This window comes from Sceloporus occidentalis, unplaced genomic scaffold (assembly GCF_023333645.1).
Source record: "Sceloporus occidentalis isolate IW3139 unplaced genomic scaffold, rSceOcc1.0.p SCAF_1, whole genome shotgun sequence".
Lineage (NCBI taxonomy): Eukaryota > Metazoa > Chordata > Lepidosauria > Squamata > Phrynosomatidae > Sceloporus > Sceloporus occidentalis.
Genome location: NW_028316981.1, coordinates 84083191 through 84101725, shown reverse-complemented (window position 1 = coordinate 84101725; position 18535 = coordinate 84083191). Strand labels below are relative to the sequence as shown.

The following is an 18535-nucleotide window of genomic DNA, read 5'->3' as shown; positions in this document are numbered from 1 at the left end:
CATAGCATTGAGCCTTGGCAGTTAAGGTGGTGTCAAACTGGATTATTTCTGCAGTGTGGGTGCAGCCTTTGGCATACTGCTTCCCAATGTCTCATTGACCTCTCTTTGTTGTAATGTGTGCTACAGAACAGCATGGAGTATGATGTCATCCAAGGTGTATTTCCACACAGCTTCTGCCAATGAAATCAGTTAGAGAAATACCCAGCAGCAGTGATGTCTGTTGTTTTTGTGTTTCAGTGCACCATTAAGAAGTAGTAGACAAGCAGTAGAAGCAAGTTCATGTTTTCTTCTAATGTCATTTTAACTTGTTGTAATCATTGCTTGTGAGTATCATAAGATCACATTAATGTAGGAATATAGCACACTGATGTTGAAACCACAAGTTTAATAAACAGATTTGATTACAGTACCATTCGAACACTAAGATGACTTGACCTCCCCCCTCCTATCATGAAAACTTCAGCATGATTATTAGGAACAGGTACTATAGGAAGATGTTACGTCTGAGAGGATCAGAACAATTCTCGGTAAAAAGGTTAATTTTAAGATACAATTCAGAATGCATCCAGTAATTATAGAGGTATTTCTGACAATCCAGCTTTCATCAGTTCTTCATTTCCTTTATAATGCTTCATTGTAAATAGACTACTGCATGCCAAAAATGGACATCTAATATAACGACCTCAGTGTCAACCATGAGAACTTTAATTTAATCAGGTCCTCAGAATGTTAAATGAAGTTAACAGAATTATCATTTTCTTGTCACACATGGTTGTAAAAAAGTGTATCTATTAAAATAAAATCAAATGGAGATGTGTTACAGTATATTTTGCCCTTGCAAAAAATATGTTCTAGTTCTGATGAAGACATAGCAGATTAAAGTCTGCATTAAGAATTATCAAGTGTGTTCACTCCACTGACAAGCACACACTGTTCAGAAGTGCAATAACAACAACAGCAACAGCAATAACAACAACTACAGAATTTATCACACGGGAGGAATTTCTCTTAATTTCAAATGAAAAGAAAGTGGGGCCAGAACGCATTCCCATGAATTCACTAATTCAGTGAATTTATGTGAATTAGAATTGTGTTCAAACTGACTTCCCATTGCCCGAAAATAGCTTGCTATTCCCTGAAATTGTGTGATCAACTCTTACACAATAACATGAAACCCCATGATTGCGTTCGGACTGACTTCCCATTGCCTGAAATTGCATGTGGTAGTCTATCATGCAATAACGTTAAACCCCATGATTGCGTTCAGATTGCCATTGGATTATACTTCCAATTTCCTTTGTCTGATAAACTCCTACATTGCTGGAACTTCCATGTTGTTTGTCGCTGCTGCTCAGTCAAATGCTCTTGAAACAACTTTACGAACATACATTTCACTGGATTCTGGACCTTTAAAAAACACCAAACCCCTAACAATAAACAAAACAGCCAACAATCTCTTCACTGGCATTACTGATATCAAGGTGAGTCGTCAATAAATACTATTGTGGAAGTACCCAGACGTAGCAAAATAAAACTCCCAGCCTCCTTTGAGATACTATTTCATATTTTTAAAAGATTTCAGATGACACTGAAAAAACAACAAATAGATGAATAAATAGTTTTTCATGGGTTTTTCAGGCTATGTGGCCATGTATATTAGGAATATACTCTTCTAGAACATGGCCACATAGCCCCCCCAAAAGAAGAAAAACTATGGATGCTAGCCATGAAAGCCTTCGAATTCACAGATGAATAGATATTTATTGCCAGTAAGGTCATAATATTCTTCTGAATATTCCTTCTCTCCTTTCATTGCTGATAGAACCCATCTACCCAGCTACTCCTTTTGCCAGGGAAAAGCAACTTTTGCAAGAAAACAACAACAAAAGATAAATGTTATAATAATGTTTATTAAATGGTACATTATTGCATACAACAATATGCAATGAATCATAGAATCATAGAGTTGGAAGAGACCGCAAGGTCCACCCAGTCCAACCCCCTGCCATGCAGGAACTCTCACTCAAGGCATCCCTGACAGATGGCCATTCAGCCAACGTAGCCAGTAATAGTACTGTACTACAGAAACATGGAAACATTACCTATTTCTGTAAACCTTTCTCCCTGCACGAAACTCCTACCATTAGTTTCAATAACATTTTGAGTATTTTTTTAAATCGGCAGATAACTACCTGTGGCTTCCCACTAAACTTTTTAGTCTTTTCTTTTTTAGTTAGTTCTGTGGCAGGTAAGCTAGTAGTAATTTATTGTCTTTATGAATAAAGTGGGCAAAACTGAAAATAGTATGTTGGCTCTCCTGTACTGGTGTATGTGTATGTGTATATGTATATATGTGCCTTCAAGTCACGTTTTGTGATGAAGTTCAGCTTAGATATCTCTTTTAAAATATCACCAGCCAGCCACCAATCCCGCCTTTCTATGTATTTTGTATGTTTCTAAGGATTGCACAGTACATAGGGAAGCCTTAACCCTTGTCTTGCCCATTATTCTTTACCCCAGCATGAGGGAGATCCATCACTAGCTCCTATTCTATATCATTGGGTAGCAGGTTTAACTAAACAGCAGCCACAACTGGATTATGTGCTTGTTTTCTTTTCTCAGAAAAAAAGAATTTTAAAAGGTTCAATTGAACTGTCCAAGATTAAATGCGTAGAAACTGTGAAAAGTGATATTACCATTCCATGTCACTACAAATATCCTTTCCAGGTAAGTAAAAGTCATTCTCATCAACAACATCCAAAGCACTAGCCAAAGATTGCATACTTTGTGTTTCTGTACACACCAGTAAGTTGCCTGTAGAGTTTGTTTGTTCTTTTAAGAGACAGATTAGATTTTGTATGTTTGTATATTGTTATAAACTTTATTAATTTGGTTCTTATTTTCATTGTCACATTATCTCCTTGGATCACTTTTTGTTTTTTGATTTTCTTGAAGTTTTTGTAATACTACTTTTGATACTGTTCTATCCGTATTTTCCTTTTGGTTGTCAGTTGTGGCATACTGTTTAGTGCATTTTCTGCATTTTCTTATATATTCCTGTTCATTTGTTATCCATATTGACTGCAAAAATTATTTTCAATTATAGTTCTTATTATATACTTTAATATTTACATTTGTGGTGGTCTTTTGTGATTTATGCATCTGTGGCTGAGGCCCTTATTAATGCATCATTTTAACTGAAAACCATGCATGTAACCATTTTCTTTCAAAACAAGTGAATGTAGATTTATCTATAGCCCAATATTAAGTGTGTTGTTTCAGTGAACTGAATGATATTATACGATGTGCTGATAACTCTGTCATAATTTACCATAAGATGTTGGGGATCTCTGTAAATATTTTTTGTCTGTTTTTATTTTCATACATTGAGGTACATCAACACATCACGCTGATAGGTTTTGTAGAGAAAACGTGATGTGGTTTAATTGGATTATTCAGATCTGTAGTTTTGCTGACATAATTGCTGACATAATACAATGGGGGAATATCAAATAGCCCCTTAATTTTCCAGCCTATTTTGGTATTAAGGTTTATTCAAGGTCTGGTGCTGGCTTGATGCCTCTCCATAGGCCATCTTTTTGGCTACATTTACCAGTTGTGTGCCAGGGTTACTTTTCTTTCCAGAGAATTTAATTTAATAGGATTGAATACAATGATAAGTTCTTCTGGCAATACAGTAAGGAAGGAGATAACAAAATACTCTGATATGGATTAACAAACATCTTCTGAGGGTCAATCTAGATGTGACAAAATAGCCCTGCACACAGCTGTATCTGTCACACAGATGGCAGGGATGAGTACAGGCAGATTACATGTTACAGAAAGGTAGTGAGAAGGGGAAGGGAATGATCTCTAGCCTTCAAATACGCATATCGTATATCTAAGTAGAAAAACTGGTCAGTGGTTTTTCTCCAGTTTAGCTGCAATACTGGATGTGGTCTGACAAGCAGAGTGACATGCATAAAACAGACATGACTGCCTTATCATGTCTAATTTTGCACTGAATCCAGAATTACATGTTTAGTTCCAATCATGGGATGTTCAATCCTGCCTTTCTCACCAAAATGCAAAACACAGGGAAGAAGATATTTGATTTAGAGAGGTAAAACTGCATTGAGTCCACTTTCATAGAAAAGGCAGTGTATAAATACAGAGGAGAAGGAGTGTTCAACCTTTCCAGCATTTGCCATGATTTTTTTTCTGCAATGGCTCCCCTTCTCTCCTTGGGATAGAGTTGATGCCGTGAATTTAATATCGTGATGCCATAATCTTTCCCAACTTTCTAATTTTTTAGGATACCCTATATTCCTTTCCCATTTTATCGCAGATTCTTTTACAATTTCATCTTCTAATTCTCTTTCTAGAAATAATGAATATAACTTTGATATTTTGGATTTGTTTAATTTAAAAATGATTTTATCTAATTCATTTTCCGAATTTATGATGCCTTCAGTCCTTAAATCTATCTTAAATCTTTCTTTTAGTTGTCTATATGGGAACCATGAACAGTTATAATTCTTCTCCTTTAATTCTGCTATGGTTTTTATTTTTGGTATTTGATCATCCCAATTAAGTAAATCTGAATATTTTAATGCTATTCCTGTGTTTGACACTATCTCAATTTTCCATGCCTCCTGTGGGGAGACCCAAGTTGGTATTTGTCTATAGAATTTATTTTTAACTTTGTTTCATACTAATAGTAAAGATTTTCTAATTGCATGATTTTCAAATTCTTTATTAACAGTTATTCTTTTATACCATAAATACCCGTGCCAACCGAATATTTTATTAAACCCCTCCAAATTTAATAATTTTGTATCTGTAAGTGTTATCCAATCTATATAAAAGTGCATGCATAATAATACAATTTTAAATCTGGGATGCCGAATCCACCTCTATCTTTTGAATCTTTCATCACTTTCCATTTTATTATTGGTTTTTTGCCCCCCCCCCCCTATATAAATTTAGAAAGTTCCATTTCCCATGGTTTCCCATGGTTTAAATATCCTGTTGTTTTGAATAATTGGGATATTTTGATATAAAAAAGTTAGTTTGGGTAATATAGACATTTTGATTGCCGATTGTCCCAGAAGCTTTTTCAGAGGAAGGAAACCTGAGGTTTCCCTTTGCAAACTCCCATAAAAGCACACACAAACACACACATACACACACACAATATAGAAAGAAAAAGGTGGGGACTGCTCCATAAACCTGCCTGATTCCAGTGAGGGCTGAAACTCCCAGATGCCCTCCTTTTCCAGGACATGTCCTCCATTTCTCCCTCCTCTTCAGGAGGAATTACAAAACATCCTCTCCCTCTGGCTTCTCCCACCAGCTGATCCCTCATTAGAGGAGGAGAGCAGCTGCACGAGAGAAAGAGGGGTCTATGTGTATATATCCTTTTAAGAAGAAGGAGGAATACAGGAAAGAAAATCGCAATAGAGAATCATAGGAATTGTAGTTTGTTTGTAATGAGGGGAATCCTATGGCCGAACTGGAGGTGCATTTCATACTCACGCGAATGCAAATTGACTGCGAATTTGCACTGAAATTTTTTGTTTTTCCAAATTTAGCTATTCCCGAAATGACTCGTGATTGCGTTTGGATTGCCTGCGATGTTGTTTTATATTCTCTTGTGAAATAATGTGAAATCCCATGGATGACCCCGTATTGACGTTCCTTTAACTTTCCAATTTTCCCCGTGTGAAAAAGTCCATAGAACTGGAAGAGTCCACAAGGGCCATCCAGTCCAACCCCTTTCTGCCATGCATAGGGTTGCCATACGTCAGGACCACCAAACCGGGACAAATGTAGGACAACATTTTCAAATGTAGGACACTTTTTTAATGGAGGACACCCCGCGCCCCTTCCCAGCCTCTGAGGAGACCAAAGCTTCCTTAGAGGCCAGGAAGGGGCGCGGGGTGTCCCCCATTTAATAAAAAAAAGTGTCCTACCAAAAAAAAGTGTCCCTCCTTCCTGGCCTTTAAGGAGGCCCAGGCCTCCTCAGAAGCCAGGAAGGCGCGCAGGGGCCACCACGATCACGATCGTGTCCGGCCTCCAGGAAGGAGGGAGGAGGCGGGGAGGGTGGCGGAGGGTGGCGCCGCCTCCACCTTCCCCTCCTCCACCCCAGGCCTCGCTGCCCTCCTCTTCCTCCGCCTCCTTCGCGTGGCCATACGTGGTGGTGGAGGAGGAGGGCAGCAAGGCCCCAGCTGCAACCAGGGTTGTCCCAGTTTTTGGCAGCACCCGGGACGGGAGGGGTCCGGTGCCGCCAAAACCGGGAAAATCCCGGTTGCAGCCGGGTTATGGCAACCCTAGCCATGCAGAAACTCACAATCAAAGCACCCTTGACAGATGGCCATCCAGCCTCTATTTAAAAACCTCCAAAGGAACTTGATCCTCATACTTGTCAATAAAATAAACTGCAGTAGATTATGGATCTCTCAGTGAAACGCAATTAATGCTGCTTCTCTGTGTCATGCCACACGTACAAATCCAAACAGATAATTAGCATCTTATGAATTTCAGCTGGTGGAGCAAGCTTCTGTCTGTGGAATTCAGCTTGAAATTGTATAGATGATTGAGAGAGGACCCCTCCATAAATAAGGGCATGGGTCTTTTGTATTCTTTAGAGCTCTCTGTCTTTCCCATACAGAAGCAGAGTAGCTTTTACAGAACAAGAAACTACCTGCAAATCTGCTCACTTTGCATGATTTATTCAAGCCATGGAATCTGAGATAATTTGACAGTGAATTGAATGATCTATTTATATTACAGCTAATATACTGGGGCCACATTTTTGCTTCTAGCATTACAACAGGGAAACTGCACAGAAAATTGGCAACTCTTCTTTGACCTAAAATATATTCTAATTGTGTTTTTTCTGCCATAGATTTTTCATGATAGCTACCTCCTGTATGTGTTTGCTCCCAACCAAGCAAGCTGTCAAAAATGGGTGCTGACTCTGAAAGAAGGTAACTGATCACAGTATAGTTCCTCAAGGCAACATTTAATTACAAGATCATTGTCACAATAACAAAGATACAAATAGACATGTCATTAACGAGATATGGCCAATGTATTTTGCTGTCTAAGGCAAAGGATAAGATAGTGCTCCTACTCCATGCACTAACAATGGGACAGTGGCCCAATATAGGGAGTGTCCTGGAGAGGGAAAATGCCAGGTAGGAATAGGATTGATTTTGTTTCATTGGGTGACCTGAGGTTTTAATGTAACGAGAAGAGATATGAAGTTCTTCATGTGGCAGATACAGCTAATTCTTTCATTTTTTAATCACACTTTCTCAGTTCAGCTCCCAGTTCATTAGCAATTTATATTAGGAAGCACTATGGTGCTGTTATTCATCACATCTTCATGTGTGTGTAAAGCAGGGGTAGACAAAAATTAAATGGGAAAAATTAAGAGTGTGTTTGGGAGAGCTTTGGGATGATCACTGAGGAGCTTCGTGGGATGTAAAATAGGGATACAGTGGTCACACACAACAGGACCTCACTTTCCCCATCCCATGAGGGGTAGGCAACTATAGAAGTCCGGGGGGCACATCAGCCCTGCAGGGCTCCAAAGGGGTCAAAATGCTTTGCTTCTGAGTCCCTCACATGCCCTCAAATGCATCCTATGCGGTGTGGAGGGCATTCCCACCATGTTTAGAGCCCTCCTGGGCCAACCAGGGGTCAGAAAGAACTTTTGCAAACATTTTTTTAAAATATATTTTTCCTGGAATGCTCCAAAATGTCTTCTAATAACAATATAATAATTATTATTTATATATATATATATATCCTGCCTGTCCCTGCAGATTGAGGTGGGAGAACAACACAAGTATAAAATTATAATTAGTTAAAATACATTCTCAAAATAAAAAGAAAAATTTAAAACACATCAAAAACCTATACATGTGCAATATCAATATCTGATTCCCTATACATGTTCCGAGTGGAGTGTCATCTTAAAGCTGTTATAGCAGGTCTGGGGGATAGGCTCGCTGGAAGAGATCCATCTTAAATGCCTTCTTGAAGGCATCTAATGTTGTTAATAAGACAGATCTCCTCTGGCAAGCCATTCCACAATTTGGGAGCCACCACAGTGAATGCCCTGTGGGAAGTAGATCTTAATCTGGTCCTTGGGTAATCCAATAGATTCTTCTCTGTTGTTCTGAGAGCGCAGGGCGGATTGTGTAGGGCGAGGCATTCCTTCAAGTAATTAGGCCCAAGCCATATAGGGCTTTAAAGGTAATAACCAACACTTTGTACTGTGCCCGGAAACTATTCGGGAGCCAGTGAAGAGATCTTAAAACTGGTGTTATATGGTCAGACCTAGGTGTACCGGTGACGAATCTGGCTGCCGCATTTAGTACCAATTGAAGTTTTTGAACTTGATACAAAGGTAGCCCCATGTAAAGCGCATTACAGAAATCAAGACGAGAGATTACCGGTGCAAGTACCACTGCTTCAAGGTCCTTTCGGTCCAGGTAGGGACGTATCAACCGAAGTTGGTACCAGGCGCTTCTGGCCATCGCATCTACTTGAGATGATAATTGTAGAGATGGATCCAGAAGAACCCCCAAACTGTGAACTTCGTCCTTTAGGGGAAGTGTGACCCCATCCTGGACAGGTTGACAAATCTCCTAGATGATGAGGGGCATATTTTCTCCTCATTTTGTGAGCTCCCTGGGCCAATTTAGGCCAATAGAGGCCATTTTTGAAACAAGAAGTGAACAGGAAACTACTTCTGCTCAATTCCTGTTGTTAAAAAGGCCTCTCCTGGGTTTAAAATGGCCCCTAGAGAACATATGCAGGCATATTTGTTTGTTTGTTTGTTTGTTTGTGTGTTTGTTTTATGAGGAATGGGTGGATGGGTGTGGACCTCCAAAGTGCCTTGTGGGATTAATGTGCCCCCTTGGCCTTCTATAGTTGCCCACCTCTCATGGGGTGGGGAAAGTGAGGTCCTTGAGTTGTGTGTGACCACTGTATCCCCATTTCACAGTCCATGAAGCTCCCCAGTAATCCTACCAAAGCTCTCCCAAACACATTTTTAATTTTCCCCAGTTAATTTTTGGACAAAGCTTACTAACCCCACCCCCCTCCTTGAAAGCAGCACAAAAATGTGACAGTTTAGATCCCTTTGCCTTCCATTGACACTGCAAAACCCTAAACCATTTGAGTTTTAAGATGAAAATTGAAACTGAAAAAGATACTGTGTGACCTCTGGCCATGCAAAGACTGATGCTATAGTAAAGGGTGGGGTATTACAAGGAGGAAATGGCCTGTCTCAGGGCTGTAGCTATTGGAAGGGCAAATGAGGGCATTGCACCCTAAATAAGAATTTTGCCCTCCAATGAACTTTCCCAAATTTCTAGCACTGCAGAGTGAGACACTGATGTTCATTCACACTTAGAACTCTTTATATTTGTCGTGTTTGCATTCCTTTCGGTACCTTTGTCTGCCCCCTTTTCTTTGGATGACTAGACTATATTTCTAAATGATCAACTGAAGTTTTGAATTACTGCAATGCTAGAAGTTTGGGGACTGAAGGAACATTTCATTGGCGGGCAGAATTCTTATTGAGGATAATGATCTCATTTTGCCAACCTCACCCCTACTTCCTGTCCCTTGCACAGTTTCCCACCCATGCTGCAAATATTGTTAATGACATATGTGGTTTTAAAAAAAACTTTTCCATCCAACCGTTTCAGAAACCAGAAACAATAACATTCTGGTGACAAGATATCACCCCAATTTCTGGATAGATGGAAGATGGAGATGCTGTGCTCAGTCAGAAAAGCTTGTGACAGGCTGTGTGGAGTATGTTCCAGCCAAGACTGGTAGGAAATTCATTCTAGAAGTCTTCATCCCTCCTTCATGTCTGTTATAATCTATCTTCAATTATATGAGATGTCCAACAAGTGCCCTGAAATATTTTAATAGCCTTTGATATATCTGTAAAGGGAGGGGATCATACACCCTTATGTTTAATTGCTGGCCTGCCTGCAAACAGAGGGTGAAGGGCAGTGTAGTGGAAGACCAATAAGAATACAACATCATAGGTTCCAGCTGTAGAGACTTGTCCAGTACAGCGCTGCTATGCAAGTCGTGGTCTATATGCAGGGAATGAGCAGAATTTGAAACATTTTTCTAGATTATATCTCCCAGAATCCTTGGCCTATATCTGTGGTGGTGAACTTAAGGTACGCGTGCCCTCTCTGGCATGTCAGGCCATTTATGAGGGCATGTGGAGGGCACGCACATCTTCCTTCTCTTCCCCCTGCCCTCCTGGGTGTTGAGCTGTCTCCGGGGAAATCCCACCCCCCGGACGTCTGCCCCCCAGAAATCCCGTCCCCCCCCCCCTCCCAGAGTTCCCACCCCTCAGAACCAGGTAACACCCAGTGTGGGAACATCTTTCATTTTGGGCACTCAGGGGCAACCGCACACCAAAGGAGCAAAAAGAAGCCCCGAAAAGGAGCTTTTTTGCGTCCTAGAAAGGGTGCCATAGGCTCGCTTGAGCACCATGATGACACCCCTTGTGTGCAGCACTTTTTAGGCAATGCGCACGATGAGTATCATCATGGCACGCGTTGTGTAGATGGGCGCAGGCCAAGATGACACCCAGGCAGCATGGTCAGGGCTTGGAGCATCCGTATGGTCAGCCCTCACCACACCTACAGTCTGGCACAAAGTGCCCATGTGTAGAGCCCATCAGTCTCTAAAAGACTCACCATCACTGGCCTATATGGTTCCTGGCTGTGCTAGAAAAGGAATTCTAGGAGCTGTAATCAAATTTCATCACAACACTACACAAATGTATCCTTCCTGTTGTAATGAAGCAAACATAGATCCAGAGACGGAGTTCTGAGCAAAAACCAAAAACAAAAAAGCAGGCATAAATGATGGGTAGCATACATATTTAGAATTTGGGAATGGTTAAATAGATGAAACCAAACTATTTTGGGTGGGTTCAAGTGAGCATTTATTACATGTTGTTTTCGGAAGAATCTACCGGTAACTCTAAGCACATTTGGGTCTGGCTGCATGCAGTGTCTTGCTTAACATTATTACTTAACATTATTATTTTCCCCCTCTCCAGACTCAAGGCCATTGAAGGTGTGATAAAGGTTATTTGATAGTTTCAGAGTTTACAACAAGCCAGTTCTCCTGAAAACATAGCCATCCAGTGATTATTTGAAAATACCCACATTTATAGTAAACCTCACAGTTTTCTTAACAGTTTTCTTAATTTGGTGTGGACATATGTAACACTGTTGTTGCATTATGTTATGTTTTGCAGTCTCCAAGAAACCTCTTCCTCCAACTCCAGATGATAACTGGGTGAGCACATAGAAATGGGGGGATTGTGTATACAGATGGGACACAACATTATTGCAGAGCTCAGAAAAGTTATTTTTGGGTATTACAGAATTCCCCAGCAATTATTACTATTGGCCTTGCTGGCTGGATTCTGGGGGAGGTGGGAGTTAATCGAAAAAGTACCTTTTCTAAGCTCTGCATTGCCAATATTCAAAACTACATGATGTTTAATATTTCACTATACCTAATTCAGGGTTATCACACAATGCTACCATTCCCTTTTGGGCTTTTGAGTATATTTTATAATATTGAACTTAGGGGCGAAAGAGACTGCCCCTTTGCACTGGCTTGGGCGCGGCATCAGAGCATGCCACATGGCGGGCAGCTTTGCTGCTCTCTGACGATGCGGCATTTATATGCAGCACACCTCAGGAGCGCTGCAAAGCTGTAGTGGTGGCATTTTCCCACTGTTTTTTATGCCGGCAAAGAGCTGGGTTGGGGTGTGCCATGCAGTTGAGATTTAGTCTACTCAAACTGTTGAATCTATTTTTGGAATAGAGCACAGCACCATGGATAACTCCTTTTAAGTGCATATTAAAGCCCAGAGTGTGCCACTGACATGGAAACAACCAGCTGCGACAGAGATGCATAGAAATTTACTACCATGAATTTAGAGATAATATGTAGACATTGTGATAAGTAGTTGTTGATGATACCAGGTCTCACTCTTTTTCCAAAGTTCATCTTATTTGGGGTTGTTGTTTTTTTTCATTATTATTTTTTTACAGAAATTATTTCTGGACTCCAAAGAAGCTCCGGTAATTGCCATTTATGATTACACTGCCCAGAATTCACAGGAGTTGACGTTACGATGCAATGAAGAATATTATATCATAGATAATTCTGAAGTCCACTGGTGGCTGGTTCAGGATAAGAATGGGTAGGTATATACAATTTCATTGACTAACTATTCTGTTTTTAATTTCAGTCATCATAAAACACTGACACAATGTGTGGGTCCATCAGAAATGTGCTGCTTTGAACAGAGGGAGTCAACATACACAAATGAAGCAGCTACAAGTTTATTTCTTACTGATATGTTGTACTGTCCTGGCATGAGGTACAGGTACAAAGATAGGATATCCCACCTGTTGTCTGAGAGACAACAGCCCCCATGATCTTACTGCATGCAAGATACCCTAGAATTACAGCTGTAGAATCCAGTTGGGCAGAAGCCACAGTGTAGTTTCCATGTGACTTGGGAATGCAGCCAGCCTGAACTGGGCCAGAACCTGGTTGCCTGCTCCTCAAGATCTTTTATATGACCCCCAAGCTGCTTTGGGTGAAAACTGGTTGCCTGCTCCTCAAGATCTTTTCTATGACCCCCAAGCTGCTTTGGGTGAAAACTGGTGAAGGGCATGTAGGCTCTGTTTCCTTCCATGCTAGATTCCAGACAGCTAAAATGGTGATAAAACTCTAATGACATACATGAACTAACACAAAGCAGTATCGAGTGACAGGACAACAGGAAGGTAGTCCAAGCCTGAATGCTGGAAGAATACTGCTGAGGCTTAATATAGTTTCCCCATGTGGGCCTGAGAGTGAAGCTTGCATGCTTGACTTCTTTTCTGGAGTGGCATGATGAAGAAAAAAGTGATGTGTCCCTCCCTTGCCATGCCACTCCACAGGTTATTAGCTAAGTCATAAGCCCAAGATCATCACACTGAACAGTTTCTTGCTCACTTTACTTTGTTGTCTGCTCTAAAACTGTTCTTGAAGTAGAACAACCCAACAGTAGTTCAAGTATATGTTCACATATATGTTTAAATCAAATTTCAACTTGTAATTTATTCTTGCAGACAGTAAACATGGCTTGCAAGTTTATCTTCTCTATCCTGTAATAGCTGATGCCACCAACCTGTCAATCTTTTTTTGTTAAATAATCTGATATTCTAGATTTTATTTTTTTAAAAAAAATGAAGTCACTTTTTGGGGGAAATGCTTGATATTCTTATATACTAATAAGGCATCTTATTTTTAACAGTCATGAAGGATATGTGCCAAGCAGCTACGTGGTAGAAAAATCATCAGAAAATCTGCAAATATATGAGTAAGATAGTTTGTTTTACTACTTTAGATGCAGCATTATCACTGACAAGAATAGGCTTCATGTTAATATTTGAATAGCTGCAAATAATTTCAGATTCTGTTTGGAGGAAAAAAATGACAAGTAGTTAATTAACAAAATTAATGGGTGAAATGTTACTGGTTGAACAGAAAATGTTTTCAAGTAATATTTAGTTTGATGAATGAATTGCATTGGGCAGGGTATTAAAAACAATATTACACCCTGTAGTTTCCTCATGAATTGAAAATGCAGAATTCTATTTATTTGTAATAGTGAATTTTTAGTTTTTTAGTTTGTTCTTCACAAATCAACAATTCATGGAGGCATGTCCATTTTATGCATATGCACAACATTCTTTACCTTTCCATTCAGTTAGGAGATGTTTGCCCGTTAACACTAATGTCAAGGGTTTTAAAACTAAAGTTGGATAGCCTAACATCAAGTCTTTGATAACTTCAGGTGGTACAATAAGAGTATCAGCAGAAACAAAGCAGAAACATTGCTCAAAGAAGAGGTAAGAATATGGTTATTTTTTATTTTACTTGGAACTTTTTTCTGCTTTGGTTGTTTTCAATGTATTGGAAAATTATTACATAGTGGAACACTGCTATCCAAATGTATAACACTTCTTTGTTTGTTTTGTACACCTTTCAGCTATATATACATGTCTATGCCTGGCTTTCAAATGTATCTGAGGAAGTAGACTGAAGTCTACGAAAGCTCATGCTGCCAATTTCTTTCAGTTAGTCTCAAAGGTGTTACAAGATCTCTCTACATACCAAGGAGAATTAAATACCTTGTTCTTAGCCAGAATTTAGAAAAGAATTTGGACCATAACTCTTGGAACCCCTCCAGGAAGCATAAAATTTTGGGCGACTTCAACATCCCACTCGAGACCAATCTATTAAATCTTATAGGTGCGGCTCGGGAGTTCATGGAATCCATGACAAATATGGGCCTATCCCAGTTGGTCAGCGGGCCTACTCATTGTGTGGGCCATACACTCGATGCGGTCTTTAGTACGGAATATGTACCGTTTATATTCAATCCTCATTAAAAAAAAATTAGCATAGCCATATTTGTGCTTTGCATAAAGTGAGTAAATAAACAGCCACTTTTTAAGCTGGCAACAGGTAATAACCAAGAATGACACGAATCAAGCCCCCTGGCAGATAGCATTTCACAACTGGGGCACCACAGTAGAGAAGGCCCTGTCCATATCCTCTCACACAGTATTGCTCCCACTGGTACACCATTGTATTTAATGGGACCTGTACATCCAGAGATTTTGGCATCTACAGGGGGTCCTGGAAACAAACCCCAGCAGATACCAAGGGCCCTTTGTACTGAGGTTTCAAGACACTGCAGATCAGTGACACTAAAAATCCTTATGACAAGACAACCTTGTTGAGTTTTTAAAAGCTTCTCAGGAAAATATGAAGCAGCCTTCCATAGAATCAGAATCATGGTAACATCTGACACAGTACTATCAACATTGCTTGGCAGCAGATCTTCATAGTTTCAGGCAGGATTCTTCCCTAGCCCTCCATGTAGATTCCTGGGCCTTCCTTGGTAGTTTCTCATCCAAGTACTATGATAGTTGCACTCTGCTTAGCTTCCAAAATCAGATGACATTGAGTTGTGTTCAAGGTAGCAGGGTGATGGCACTGCCATGCATGTTTTCATTGTCCCTGCCTTTCTGTTGCCCAATCTACTTGAGTTAATAATAAAACTATCGCCTATTTATAAGCAGGCTGATGTGTGCTTCTTCACCCTCTTCCCTTCCCTCCAGCACAAGTTCTCATCTTAATTCAGTGCTCAAATTATTACATACACATAAATAGCTTCACAGGAATTTAGGGACCTGAAAATTACTCCTTGTAGAAACTTAGCCTATGAACTCATTTTCTAATAACTAATAATTCTAATTATTCTGATCAATTCTGTTTTAACACATCTGTTTGCAGGACAAAGAAGGCGCCTTCATGGTAAGAGATTCACGGCAGCCTGGCACATATACCGTCTCTGTTTTCACAAAAGCTTTGAGGTAAATTAATACTTAGTAGAATTTTGTACTATATCAGTTGTGCAAGACAATACTGAGAGCCAGCATGGTATAGTGGTTTGAGCACTGGACTATGGTTTTGCAGATCAGAGTTCAGTTCCCCACTGGGGCATAGCAGCCCACTGTGTGACCTTGAGCAAGTCACACACTCTCAGCCCCAGAAAACCCTGTGGGAGGTTCACTTTACTGTTGTAATAAGTTGGTAATGACTTGAAGGCACTCAACAATAACAAAGATAATATTTTGACATACTTTTGACACATTTGCAGTTGCAAATTAATAAATTTAATTCATTAATGTGGCTTGTTATTTTTCAGTTCATCTTCAATTTATAGTGATCCTGTGAATGAGAGCTCTCCAAGAGCCCCTGCCATTAAGTGCCCTGCTCAGGTCTTACAAACTAAGGGCTCAGGACCATAGTTTCCTTAAGCAAATCAAACCACCTGTAATATAATCTTCCTCTTTTCTTATAGCATTCCACTTTACTGAGCATTATCATCTTATCTTGTTTGTTGTTGTGTCTCAAAGTTGTTTCTGACTTATAGCAACCCTATCAAGGGTTTTTTCTTGGCAAGAGTTGTTCAGAGGGGGTTGCCTTTGCCATTCTCTGAGACTGAGTTGGGTTTGAATCCTGGTTTTCAGCATCATAGTCTAATGCTCAGACCACTATACCATGCTGGCTCTAAGGCCAAAGATATGTAATTGTGTTAAACTGCATCATCATTTTTCTTTGCTCCCTTATATCAGCCCTACTTTACATCTACACAAAGGAACTGTCAATTCTTCCAAAATTACAAATTTCTCTGGGCTATTTGGCACTATGTATAAAAATTTACCAATTTTTAAGAATTCTGCTATTTGGCCTGATAGCTATAAAATCTTTAATGATTTGAATGAAAAATAAAATGATTGCAGCATGAAAGCTGGGGAAGTGTAGTAATAAATGTGACAGTAGTATATAGAGAAACCTCTGCCAGGAGCTATGGAAGTACTGATTCCCACATACTAGGGAGCAGGTGGGGCAGAAGAGCAAAAATATACTAGAAAGGGAGAGTGGGGCCAGGCATCATCAAAATTTTGGATACTGAAAAATAATTGTCTGTTTTCAGACCTCTCGTAAACATTTCTGATGACTGAAGAGACACAAAGGAGTCAATATTTTTATTACATATTGGAATTTCTATCTCATTTTCATAGAGGCTTGATCATATCAGCTACTTAGTCTATCCCACCTCAGAATTGGAATCTCTAAGCTGTTTTGACTATAAATGCCCCATGTCATCGAATTTCCAATTTCTGTGTATGGTTATGAAAGCTGGACAGTGAGGAAACCTGACAGGAAGAGAATCAACTTATTTGAAATATGGTGCTGCAGGAGAGTTCAATGAATACTGTGGACCTCCAAAAAGAGACATAAATGGGTCTGAGAATGAATCAAGCTTGAACTCTCCCTAGGAGCCAGGATGTCTAAATTGAGACTGACATACTTCAGATGTATCATGAGACAACTCCTTGGAAACAATTATAATACTGGGAAAAGTGGGAGGCAATGAGAAAAGAGGAAAACTACATCCTGAATGGGTTGATTCAATGGAGAAAGCTATGGCCCTGATTTTGCAAGACTGAGCAGGGCTATGTGTGATGATGGCATCTTGCAGTTTCTCATTGACAGGGTCACCATATGTTGAAGCCTATTTGATGGCAAATAACAACAAAACTACTTTTGAACACAGTATATTATTACCCTCTTTTTCTTTTAGCAATGACAATAGCCCAGTTATAAAGCATTATCACATCAAGGAGACAAGTGACAATCCCAAGAGATACTACCTAGCAGAGAAGCATGTTTTTAACTGTATCCCAGAACTGATCAATTATCACCAGTACAATGCAGCAGGTAAGTCCAGGCAGAAAAGAAGGCAAGTACAAAAAGGAGATCATTTTGAACTAATTTAAATAATACTTTAGAAGGAATCTTAGGATAAAAAAGAAGGAAAGGAAAATAATAAAAATAGATCTTAGGATCTAATGTTATATCAAATGTAACCTTGCTATTGCTTATACAATAATACAATTATAGTATAATTGGAAATGTAACACCATATCAATCCTAGAGATCCCCCTAACTGTAGGGCAGTGCTTCTCAATTATTTTCTGTCATGCCCCCCCAGGAAAAAGAAAACATTTCACGCCCCCCGCGCGACTGTAAATAGTATCATTTGTCTATAAAATTGTTATAAGTACACCTCTGCATAACAGAGCCTTGCGCCCCCCTTTACGGAGCCTTGCGCCCCCCCTGGGGGGCCCGCCCCACTATTTGAGAACTACTGCTGTAGGGTCAAGCAGATGGAGGAAAGGAGCAACCAGAGGCCACTCAAGCCCCAATTACTCCAGGACTGTGGCAACTGTGGTTCTGAAGCCATCCACTGCCACTATCCCAAGTGAGCCACTGGCAGGAGTGGCTTTTTGCCGCTCCTTTTCGAGCCAGCTTTGGGCTGCCTTAGGCGGTCTTGGAGCAACTTCCTGGCAGTTTGGGGGCATGCATTGTTTATAGCCAACACCCCCCAAATGCCCAGAAGGCACTTTATTTGGCCCATGTGCTTTGGGCCTGTGTCATAACCTGCAGGTGCTTGTCTGTCAATCACCACGAGGAAGGTTTCCCTGTAGTAGTACCCTTGATCTGGAATAGCAGTTTGTACCACTTGTTATTAATCTTGTTGTTAATCACTAGATATTCTGAAGAGTCTTGACTTTAATTTTAATTGAATGCTATAATTTTATTTTTTTATATTTATTTAGTAATTTACTGCACCACCTAAATATTGTAACATAATGGCTAGTGTGTGTGTGTGTGTGTGTGTGTGTGTGTGTGTGTGTGTGTGTGTATAAAAATACATGTACTTGTTAATAAATATCACCCAGATATTTCAGGTAGATGGGCATGTTCATTATGTAGTTTTATAGTCATAGAACTCCCTCAGTCTTCCTTGGGATATCAGATG

General features: G+C 39.9%; 1 protein-coding gene across 1 annotated transcript in view; it reads left to right on the top strand.

Moving 5' to 3' along the window:
* Positions 1-18535, top strand: part of LOC149321742 (tyrosine-protein kinase ITK/TSK-like) — a 42708-nt gene that overhangs the window by 6629 nt on the left and 17544 nt on the right. Inside the window, exons 2-10 of the mRNA XM_089501349.1 lie at positions 2623-2727; positions 6911-6992; positions 9732-9860; positions 11321-11361; positions 12129-12280; positions 13385-13450; positions 13928-13982; positions 15436-15515; positions 17294-17430. Of these exons, the coding sequence (XP_089357475.1) occupies positions 2623-2727; positions 6911-6992; positions 9732-9860; positions 11321-11361; positions 12129-12280; positions 13385-13450; positions 13928-13982; positions 15436-15515; positions 17294-17430 (847 nt within the window). The remainder of the gene's footprint in view (positions 1-2622; positions 2728-6910; positions 6993-9731; positions 9861-11320; positions 11362-12128; positions 12281-13384; positions 13451-13927; positions 13983-15435; positions 15516-17293; positions 17431-18535) is intronic.